Source organism: Juglans microcarpa x Juglans regia, chromosome 3S (assembly GCF_004785595.1).
Source record: "Juglans microcarpa x Juglans regia isolate MS1-56 chromosome 3S, Jm3101_v1.0, whole genome shotgun sequence".
Taxonomy (NCBI): Eukaryota; Viridiplantae; Streptophyta; class Magnoliopsida; order Fagales; family Juglandaceae; genus Juglans; species Juglans microcarpa x Juglans regia.
The window spans coordinates 11,285,224-11,297,239 of record NC_054599.1 but is presented as its reverse complement, the minus strand read 5'-3'; the positions used below and the strand labels follow the sequence as shown (position 1 = coordinate 11,297,239).

The window sequence follows — 12,016 nt, the reverse complement described above, 5'->3', positions numbered from 1 at the left end:
AAAGTAGTGTTCAGCTAGTTTACCTTTTTAAGGATCACTGACAGTAGAGACAATTTAGGTACTGATATATTATAAGATAAAAATTGAATAAAATATTATAATATTATTTTTTAATATTATTATTTTAAAATTTAAAAAAATTAAATTATTTATTATATTTTATATAAAAATTTAATAATAAGATGAAATGAAACGCTTTCAACATCCAAATGGAGCCTTAATTGAACTCATGCCTCCTGGTGCAAGATATCTCAACTAAATTACATGCCTGCCCGCTCTCACACGCACAGAGAGAGAAAGCACAGATTAACTTATTAAAAGCTACAAAGTCTAATCTAATCCGTTACAAAGCTCACAATACCCAATAAGTAAAATCAGCAAACTCAGTGTACATGGTATGTCGGAAACCACCACATCTGAGAAGCAGAGGGGAAATGAAATGAAATTCGAAGACAACCACAAATCAGCAGGTTAAAAAACTAGAACCACCAAATAGAATTAAAGTCTCACATCAAATCAGTCCACTGGCTCATTCAACCTCAGCATAAGCAGTCTCTAGCTCAGCTTTCTCGGCTTCCTGAACCTCCTTTTCCGTCTTCCTCCCCTTCTTGGACTTGTAGTACACACTCATGAAGGTCCCCACAGCTCCATACTTCCTCCTGCAGTGCTCATAGAGCCCGGCATCAAACATCCTCCAGAAGTTTTTCTCAGTCAGCTCAGATACTGCATACTGTGGCTGGAACCCATGATTTTCGATCAGCCAATTCTCCATTTGACGGACAGCGCCCGCACCATCAAAAACCTCACCCCTCAAGACAGGGCCTGGTGAATAGTAGACCCCAACATCAGTGTACATCTGAGCATACTGTGTATCTCCCTGTCTACGATGTAGCTCAAAGCCTGGTTCAGGATAAACCATAGTTTTGACAGGGAGCTTGTACAGTCTGTGTGGGCAGAGCCAAATGGGGTATACCTGAGAATTTGATGAACAATAAAATCAACTTAGCAAAATGAAAAACAAAAGGCAGTCATTGCATGCATCAACCATGCAATTATCCACGAGCCAACAACATTGCAGACTAGGTTATATAATCTAGTCAGGATTCAGTAATGGGAATGTATTTCCAAATGTGAGAACTGCGGCACACAGCTCAAGAGGTTCCTACCCTGATTCTTGGGAGTCAACTTCTCAATGCAGTCTCAACTATTTAAACAATAATTCTTTTTTATAGGTAACCATTTAAGCAATAAAATAAGAATTGGGATCTTTGAGAGACCGAAGATTATGCAAAAAGAATCACAAAAGATTTGGGGTGTTGATAGAATACATTATATGGAATTCTCACCATATGTATACTGGGTTTTGGAAGGTTTTAAATGCCTATAGTCATATGAGTCTATTTAATGGCTCTTTGCAGGAAATTCTATATGGCAAGGCATCCCCAGTTTTATGTTGACGTCTTTTCTTTCTCCCTAGTATGTTAACTTCATTTAGTTCTTTCTTTATTTCAAACCTTGCATTGAGTTACATCACTTCTTCATCCAAACCTTACAAAATAATGATGTCTATAAGTTAAATAAAGATGTCTCTCTCAGCTTCCTTCAAAACAAAAACCCCATTTTAACTTATCTTAAAAAGCTCTATGCTCCATCTTCACTTATATTAATATCACTTTAGAGGCTGAATATACAATCTTACACGAGTTGTACAGTTGAATTTGTTCTGAAGTTCTCATATTCAAAACTTTTTTCTAACACGCTCAACCTAAAACAAAAGGTGTAAAAAAGCAACAGCCTGGTATGTCAGCTTATTGCAGTTTGCTATTAGAGTCCACATAATACACCAGTTACCTGATTTCCTATTACTGGTGGTGATGGAACCAAAGAAAACCAGCATGATCATCTTAAAGGATATATAAGAATATTTTCTCGTCCCATCTTAATCCCTTCCTTTCTTTCCTTAAGTCATCCTCATATCGATGATACGTGGATATTAACTGAATTCTAACATAAATTTCAACATAATTGAAATATTGGAAATAAATTAAACTATATAGTGAGGAAAAAGACCTACCTCCATCTCTTGGTGTACCCACTCTAGAGCATCCCCAACCTTGTAAAGAGGAACAAGCATGTCCTGAATTACATGCATCTCATGGTAATAGTTCCTGATTGCTTCACCTTGAGTAGCTTTGAGCAAAGAAACCTTAGGAGGCATTAACCAGCCAAAGAGAAACCTAAACCAAAATTGATCTGCAAATGGAAGGATAAGCTTTCCCTCCCAGTATAGACATCTAGTGTGCCTATGGTAATAATCCCTGGTTGGGATGTACTCCACAAACTCCCCTCTCTTTAAAGCCGTCTGTGCATGCTGGTAAAACCACGGTTTGAACCACCACCCAACACGGTTGATTACATTTCCCTTCTTCTTGGCCTCTTCGTTTGATGCATACCTACCAGTCATGCATACAGCTTCAGTCGGAGAATAAATCATGGTCTCAACAAAATCTGGAACCTTCTCAGGATTATCCTGGTCTCCATCTCTGGGAGCAAAGGAATCTATATATGCCTGTGCAACTTCCTTTAGATTACCCACAACAGGCTTGTATGTAAGCCTCATGTATTCCTTAATAGGTATAAGCTTGATCTCAGCAGAGACAAGAAGTCCCAGTGTTCCCTGAGACCATGGAATAGCATAGAAAAGATCGGAGTACTCATTATCCTTTGTAGCTCTGACAACGCGGCCATCAGCCAGAACAATCTCATAGGCCACAACAGTATCAGAGAACAGGCCATAGATGTGAGAGCTTCCTTCAATCCCATAGCCATTAATGAGGCCGCCGACAGTAAGGTCATCAAGTTCAGCAATCACTGCAAGGGCCAGGTTCATTGGGACTGCAACCCTGGAGATTTGCCCCATGTTGACTAGGGGCTCAACTCTAGCAACCATTCTCTCTTTGTCAATTTCAAGGATATTGCGAAAGGCAGATAAATCAACCTCAAAATGCCTAGCACGCTTATAGTCAACATTGCGCATTCCAACAGCAATCCATGGTTTCCTTGCTGTGCAGACAAGACCATCCGTTGAGGCATTCCTCTGTTTGAGTCGTTTTACAACTTTCTTGACATTTTCATCATGCTCCTTCTGACGCTGCTTGAAAGACTTCATCTCAGATTTAACATCGCCAAGATATGTGAGGAAGTAAAGGGTGAAGGAGATAGGGAGAACAACGAAAATAACAATAATCCATCGGAATTGAACAAAATAGTCCACCCAGATCTTCTTCCTCTTTGGACGCAGGGGGGCCTTGAGATCGGACATTGCAGGAGTGAAGGCAACTTTTTTCTGTATCATGGAATAAAATGAAATGATTTAGTAATGAATTGAATAAAATACAGATTTGATTTTAAGAGCTACACAGATACATCCCATCAAAAAGAACTTCAAAGATACATAAATGGTATTTTATACAAAGAACAGATTTGTTTTGAAACATAAAATAAGACAAAAAGGATTTAAGAAATCTCATAAAAACACTTCATTTAAAAGCTGAAGAGTGTAAATACACTTCGAACAAATTCCAAGTTCCTAGACGTGTTTTTTTTTTATAAAAAAAAACTAGAGTAAAAAATAACTGAAACAGTAACCACGGCTCTCAAGTTGTAGCTAACCATGACAAAAAATGTGATTAGAATCACCACTCAGGTTGGCAGCTGAACCACAAGATTTCATCTTAAGTGCCACTTATCACAAACTATGAGATTAGGATCCTGATGTGTGCCCCACATCCAATAAAGGTCTATGAAAGACGTGTGACTATTCTCTGATTCTTGGACAATTTTGACAAAATGTAAAGCAATAGCAAGATGCAAGCTAATGTTGGGGGGAGTCATTGATATCTTTTTAAATTTTAAAGTAAACAAACTAGAAAGAAGGCAGGACTTAATACAGCTAAAATAAGCTTTTACCTGTTAAGAATGAAATTACATGATACAGATAAGATTACCAGATCATTTTATTCTAAAAGATAGGGTAAAGGAATTAGCTTTCTCACACGTATCAATTATAATACTTGCAAACTCAGCAATCGAGTCATCTTAAACATGCATTGATCAATCTACACAACTCAAGATGCAAAAGGCTATCAGTGACAATTTTCCATTTGCTCGTAAATTTTTATACTGGCCAAATATGCAATTAGACAAGGCAGAGTTTTTATAAATTGTGCAGCTCTGACCTGACACTCATCTGTTGAAAGACATACCCACACTTAACATAACGAGGTTCTGATTATTTGCAGCAAGACCAAATCTGAAGATAAAAGAAGCATTGACTCTGATAGAGGCCATGATACCACACAACCATTGCCCTTAAAAGTGTAAAAATCCATTTGCAAATGATAACAAAGACTGTTTTACAAAGAAAAAAAAAATATGATGCTCTGACACACAGAGCATAATGTAGTTAAATTTTGTTTTTGATAAGTACAACGGAAAATTTAAAAATTGATGAACAAAGCAGCCATAATAAACAAAGACTAAAATTTTTCTAGTACAACCGATCACAATCAATCTCTATCACGTCCCAATCAAACATTTCACTCAAGAACTAGTCACAATCAACCACAAAATACTTCAACTACAAGTGAAAATGCAACCTGAAAAGGAATTACCATCTAACGACAGTTAAAATTTGCAGTTAGTCAAACACAGGAATCCTGGCTTTTTATCCTTTTATTTTCCCCGAGTGGTAACAAATCAGACCCTCGAAAAAACTAGAACCCATGACCTACCTGACCCACCACCACGTTCTTATGAAAGTTGAAAATGTGATTTGGCCCAAAGCCCAATGGACAGAGATAATGCGTGGGCCATCACTTCAGCTTTAGCATCAGAAAGCTTGTCTTCTAACTCAGTAAGTGATTAAATTCAATGAAAAAGTGGAAATCCAATTCATGTCGGGTTTTCACGTTATCATCATCTCAAAAACAAAGGGGACGGCATTATGCCAATTAGATCTGGTCAATAAGAATGGTCACAACTGCATGCATCTCTAGCCGCGATTTTTTTTTTCTAAAAAAAAAAAAAAGAACAAGAACTACAAGGAAAAGAAAAGCAATGTGAATGTTAAAGGCAGAATCTGCAGATTCAAAAAAAAACTGCGAAAAAAAGACAATCACTTTAACCAGAGGAAGGATAACATTGTAGACAGAAGCATGAATAATTTAAACTCAAAAACAGTGAGATCCAAGTAGCATCCATGCATAAGAATCCAAAGTTGGGATACATGGTACAAACCTATAAAATGGGACTACAAATACCACTTCTAGCAGAGATCTATCACTACCTAAAGTTAAAAACAACTACATTGCTATTTGGGCAAATTATAAAATAAAAAGAAAACAAAACAAAAGCGCATAAACATGACTTTTTACAGCAACGTTTTTCCCATACAGATCAAGCAGTAATTAACAACAGGACCAAAAAAAGGCACATTTGAAAAAAAACTCAAAAATATTCAGAATCTAGATCTTAGAACTACTGCTTCAAGATGTAAACTACGGTCGGGCTGGATTCCGATAAAATGTAGTACTGCAGTAAAAGGAAAGGATACTTTTGTAAGCAGAACGAAACTAGAGGTATGAAACTGCGCCCACATTGTGTTTGAGAAATCGGAAAGGAAAAGAAAAGACAAGCAGCGGCTTCCTCAACTTGACACTCTTTTGACTGACTCTGAAACTGAATCAGTCAAAACCATAATACTCGGAACTTCATTTTCTTACTCCCCTTTCCCTCGGGTATAGCCATGGAAGAAAGCCAACAAAATCACAAAGTAGCAGAGAGAGAGAGAGAGAGAGAGAGAGAGAGAACCTGAAAAAAGCAAGCAAAAGGGCGAGCTCAGGATCTGTAGTATGGGAACCGTGAAGGAATTAACATATAATTATAAGAGAGAGAGAGAGAGAGAGAGAGAGAGAGAACGAGAGGAGAAACATATAATTATAAGAGAGAGAGAGAGAGAGAGAGAGAGAACGAGAGGAGACGGAGTGTACAATTTTCGGCCGAACAAACAGTTATCATCTTTTTTAACCCTAATTTAATTTATTATATTTTATTAAAAAAAAGTTGAGAGAGTCGAGACCCATCCGGCATCCTCCCACGTGAAAGAAAGAACATTTTTTATTTTATTGAAGATGGAGAAATCGAAGACGAGATCCATGACACGGCCTTGTTTTTTTTATTAAAGAAAGAACATTTTGAGTTTTGACGCAAGTAAATTTGCGTATTAACATGTGTATTAATATTATTATTTTTATATTTTAAATTTAAATTAATATTATTTTTAATAAAATTTATTTTTTAACTAATCATATTAAATGAATACGCGTATTAATACGCAGATTACTTATAATTTAATTTTTTCATTTTTATAATCATCTCAATATATCATATGAATTCTGTTAGAGCTATCGAAAAATAGCCCGAATTAGGTCACCGAATATTGCATTTTACTTTTTTTTTCTTTTTTTCATGTATTTTTTTAATCATCATAAATATTTTTAAAAAAGTAAAAAAATTTACAATATCATTAAAAAATATTTTCTTAATCACTAAGTAAAAAAAAAATCATTCAGAATACTTTTTGAATCCCGAATTCAAGACTCAAAATATTTCTCATATCATATTTTATCTCATTTTATTTAATTATTATAATTTTTTTTAAATTTTATATAAAATAAAATAAATAATTTAATTTTTTTAAATTTTAAATAAAATAATATTAAAAAAATATATTTTAATAATATTTTATTTAATTTTTAATTTTTAATTTTTATCTCAATTTATTTTATTTTATCTAAAAAAATAAACGAGACCTGCAGTCACTCCCGCAGGAGCCGTAAGATTCGCTGGCGCTCACGTTGGACTCGCTCACCAGTCCTACTCTCCAGCAAGCGACAGGAACAGGCTACAGCCATGCTCTGTTTTTTTGTGTTTTTGTTTTTGTTTTTTTTTTTTTTTTTAATTAATATTATTTTTTATTTTAAATTCATAATAAAAATGTTTCATTTTATCTATCATCTTATCTAATTATTATAAATTTTTAAAATTTTTACACAAAATATAATAAATAATTCAATCTTTTCAATTCCTAAAATAATAATAATATTAAAAAATAATATTTTATTCAATTTTTAACTTTTATCTCAACTCACTATTTAAATCACTTCTAAATTTCTCACTTTTACTTTTTACATATTTATTTTTATCCAAGTCTGTTAATATTAGAATTACACAATTTATACTATGGTTCAGAGCATTTAATGTGATAAAGTATATTGTATTTAAATATATAAATAGAATATTTAAAATTTATGAAAAAATCTCTCTCACTTATATGATATATTTAAGAGCAATGCTAGTGGCACAAGGTGTCCATATCATTAGTAATAGTTTACACTGGTGTTATTATCTAAAATGTCAAATGAGAAATGATATTTATCGTTATAAAGTATGTAATTATCGTACATTTATTTTAAAAAATTTGAGTAAATATAAAATTCATCTGAAAAAAATAATTTTTTTAATAGTGGACATTACTTTTTTTTTAAAAGAAGCGTGTGACATTTGAATAACTCATAACTATATTTAACATTATTCTTTTTTACTAATAAATTGTAACAAGATACAAGAAAAGATTAATATTGTTAGAATATTATTTTTTAATATTATTATTATTTTAAATTTTAAAAAAAATTAAATTATTTATTATATTTTATATTAAAATTTAAAAAATTATAATGAAAAATTAAGATAAATTTTAAAACCCTACAGAGCCTAACTATAACGGTGGATTTTGTTGACAGCTGTGATAGAGGAGTACATCAATCAATACAAGTCTCTATCTCCTACTCCACAAACTTAGATAGGGGAGTACATCGATTCGGAATTTTAGGAAAATCAAGATATGTCTAAACGAAGTAGCGATTCAAGTTGTGTTTAGATATAAAGGTATTCTTAAATATTTAGTAAAAAAAAATGATATAATAATAAAAAGTAAGTAAATAATAATAATAAAATATTCTGAACCAGTACCCAATCTAGGCCATTACAACTTCTCCTGGGTCAGCACGAAGAATTATATTGACTCATAGCACTTACACCCGATTGTTAAGAAATGTGGATCAGTATTTTAAATTTCGTATCATATTGGTTGGTACGGTCAAAATTTTTCGTTTTGACTATTCGGTTGGTACAGGTACTATATCTGTTCCGTACCGGCAAAAATATCGGTCGTATCGACCTCAATTTCGGCCTGTACTGGTCGATATTTCGGCCTGTATTTTTTTTTTTTTTAAACTATAAGCTTATTTTTTAACCTCTAATTCAGACTAGACTATTTATAATTTATATATATATATGTATTTGTATATAATTTATTTATAGATCGACTATTCTGAAATGTTATCCTGAAACGTTATTCCGAAACGGTACTGATATCGAAATATTTCGTTCCAGTGTCTTGACCAGTATAACGTCCGGTACGGTATTCAAAATATTGATGTGGATCATCTCTTGGAAATCTGAAGCTCATAAATTTGATGGAGTAGCACGTGTGGTGCTAGGAACTTCGTCAGGTGGGCGATGCACATGCCACTCGTGTGAGGCACACTAACCCACTATTTTGCGGCACCGCTTCTTATTTTATATAGTTCAATAGCGGTTAGAAAGTGGCAAATTGGCAATTTTTCGTTCCCAAATGAGAAAAATAACAACGTATCAAAACTTTCCATCTATGACGGAGAGAGAGGGAGGGCTCTTCCCCACGCTCTTTCTCCATATTGAGACAAATGGACTTAGAAAAGGGTTTAGAGAGATAGTGGATCTCAACATTTTTTTTATTAATTAAGACATGTTATATCTTTAAGTCGATGTGTAGAGCACACATTCTATATGATTTAAATGGTAATATTTTATTTGTAATATTCAAATTTTAAAATTTTTCTTTTAGATCATATTATATAATGTAAGCACTTTATTATATATATTATTCATACCGATTTATAAATAAAATCTTTTATTAATTAATACTTGATTATCTATATTGAATTATTAGTTAGATGGTAAGATAAGATAATATTGTTTGTGAATAGTAGTGAGATTATTAGTTGAAATTAAATGAGATAACATGAGATCAGGTGAAAGTTTTATCTCACCTCTATATCTAGACGGATCCTAATAGTTAATAATCCCTAATAGTATAAACAATTCTAAAAATATAAAGAATAATGCTACTATATTATTTGTCCCCTCATTTTAATCACTTATATATTTTGTTTTCTTTTAACTTCCTGATAAAGAAAGTGAGTATTGATTTTTTTTTAATATTTAAATATATTAAAAAAATAAAATTTGTACTGAGGCACGTCCAGCGGTTGAAATTGAACGGCACACTACTACCCAAATATAATATAAAAGGGTACAAAGAACTGGGTGCGCCCCTGGCGGCGGGGGCGGACTGTTTAGAAAAGAAAAAGGAGGGAAGTTTTTGAAAGGAAATTGATTCCGAAAGATATTTTATGATTTTGGGATTTTGGCCAAACTGGACACCACAAAAGATACGGATGGGATTGCAGCTGTCAGCTCTGGTTCCTCACCATTTTTTTAAAAGCTCAAATTGATGCCAAGGGAATAAAACGTGAATGAAATGTGTGAGGTAAGATTCTTTTACAAAAGCTTGCTTAATTATTAGTAGCTCGTCTTGTTTATTTTTAAAAAACTTATTAATTTATCTTATCTAATTATTATAATTTTTTTAAATTTTAATATAAAATAAAATAAACAATTTAATTTTTTTAAATTTTAAAATAAAAATAATATTATAACAATATTTTATTCAACTTTTAATTTTTATTTCAACTTATTTTAGGACTGTGCAAAATTCTGAAATTTCCGACTCCACCTGACAACCAATCCGATTCCGACTCTGTCGGAGTCGGAGTGGTCGAAAAATGGAATCGGAGTGCGGAGTGGCTCCGAATAAAGAGTCGGAGTCTAAGCTCCGAATAGGGAGTCGAAGCCTGAGCTCCGACTCCGACTCCAATTGTTTTTGAAAAAAATCTAGACATCTGGACTTTTCAAAAAAAAAATCAAACGACATCGTTCCACTTCATCATGCAGGGGGTCCAAAACGCATGACCCCTTCCCTTCCCTTCTTCCTTCTTCCTCCTTCCTCCTTCCTCATTCTCTCTCTAGTCTCACGTCTGGACGGCTGAACCAGTGAACCTCCACCTCGCCAACTCATTCCCTCTCTGTTGCCGCCATGAGTCTTTGCTCCTCCGTAGTGTGCGACTTCAATCTGAGCTTCAGCCTACGATGAGAACCCGATTCTAAGCCCTAAAATTAAATTGCTTGATTTAATTTTATGTATTTCGTTACTCATACTCTCATAGCATGCACATCTGGGTATTTTGTTGTGATTGAAATGAATTTGTTTTGTAAATTTGTAGTAAGGAAATGTGTTTGATAAAATGTGTAATGTGTTTGTAAATTGTGTTGTATGCATGCAATGTGTTTGATAGAATGTGTAAGAGATGTTTCAATGAAATTAGACAGATTCTCCTTAAAGCAATGTGTTGTATGCATGCAATATTGCAATGTGTTTAATATGAAAGTATCAAGAACAACTGAAAGTATCATATTGTTATATATTATATATAGAAAATAATGACAAGCTGGGACGTTTGAGCCTAGATATAATTGATTAATTGAGACCTTGAGCTCGTGACAGTCCATATATGCACATATAATAATAATTAATAATCGTGTGTAATATAACCTATATCTACATGGATGGAGATCATGGTTGGTGGTTATGCATGCTAGCTATCTCATTAATTAGCTAGGTAAGGTATATGAGTGTAGCAAGATCCCATCTTAATCCTAGACCCTTTGAATGCCAAGTTGATTTCCCATGATCTCTTAATATTAAATGTTTTTGGAGTTTTGTAAAATATATGATCAATGATTCGAGACATGATTACTAAAACAATGGACTCACAAGTGTGTTGTTGCAATGTTATTTTTTTTCTTTTGGGTATATTAATATTTTTTTTTTCTTATAACTTTATATATAAGTTTAAAATTTGAGCTTGAATTATTAGAAAACATAGTCAGTGTTTATGTGTATATATGCACAGAATGAGAGAGAGTGAGAGAGAGAGAGAGAGAAGCATTAATTCATGAACCATGTATAACTACTCAATTTAACTTTCTTTGAGTAGGAATATTGTCTATCATGAATTTACTTAATTAGCAGAAAGCAAATGAGCTAGACACAAGTACTACTCTTTAGTGGGGTTTCACTTTCACTACCGAATCTAAGTGTCTAAAAGGGAGATGGAGTGATGGCAAACCTAAAAAAGCCACACACATCATACAAAACAACACAAATCATCATAGTTTAAAAATAATCCAAAACCAATAAAGATCAGTGCTAGTAGAAAGGGACATCCTACCATAAAGCTCGATTTAACAACCCCTAGCTAAACCCATTTATTAATTTAATACCCCAAATAATTTATTTTTGTTACATGCATGACCATATATATTTATATATATATATATATAGACGTACGTTTGAATTAGATAAATTTAATGCATCTTGATCTATATATAAATACATAACAATTTTATATAATTAAGGTTATTAATTAGCTAGAAGGTGGAAAATTTAATATATATTTTTTTTAATGACATGATAACAATTTTTGTAATTTGGTCAATAGGACAACACCACATGAGAGACTACTGGCTAGTTAGCTGGGCGTGTGCAGAACCATGGCCTGTGGTGGATAGACTTTTTATCATCTAGTATTTAACAAGTGCAAAAGCTAGATAGATCAGACAAAATACGCATACTATTATTGTAATCACCTTTTGTCTAGAATTATTGTCGAGGCCGAGGTTGATGTTGATGATCTTATTCATGATAGACAATATTCCTATTCCCCCCCCCCCC

At 33.2% G+C, this 12,016-nt stretch overlaps 1 protein-coding gene across 6 annotated transcripts; it reads right to left on the bottom strand.

Annotated features, from left to right (window-relative positions):
* Positions 1-291: 291 nt before the first annotated feature.
* LOC121257800 (delta(24)-sterol reductase) lies at positions 292-6,069 on the bottom strand. Of its 6 annotated transcripts, none has more exons than XM_041159036.1 (4): positions 6,036-6,069; positions 5,872-5,966; positions 2,075-3,346; positions 292-973 (listed from the first exon to the last, which is right to left on the bottom strand). In XM_041159036.1, exons 3-4 carry the CDS (start codon positions 3,320-3,322, stop codon positions 530-532), a joined length of 1,692 nt encoding a protein of 563 aa, XP_041014970.1. In that variant the 5' UTR covers positions 3,323-3,346; positions 5,872-5,966; positions 6,036-6,069; the 3' UTR covers positions 292-529. The 6 variants fall into 6 exon arrangements, with proteins under 6 accessions (XP_041014970.1, XP_041014974.1, XP_041014972.1 ...); XM_041159040.1 differs by having other exon boundaries at positions 5,872-5,965; positions 6,033-6,050; XM_041159038.1 differs by lacking the exons at positions 5,872-5,966; positions 6,036-6,069 and adding exons at positions 3,970-4,021; positions 5,615-5,835.
* Positions 6,070-12,016: the final 5,947 nt, after the last annotated feature.

Bases quoted from the DNA above. Each gene is read 5' to 3' on its own strand.
- LOC121257800 (XM_041159035.1), bottom strand. The intron at 974-2,074 runs GTAGGTCTTTTT...TCAAATTCTCAG, and splicing joins GGGTACACCAAGAGATGGAG to GTATACCCCATTTGGCTCTG.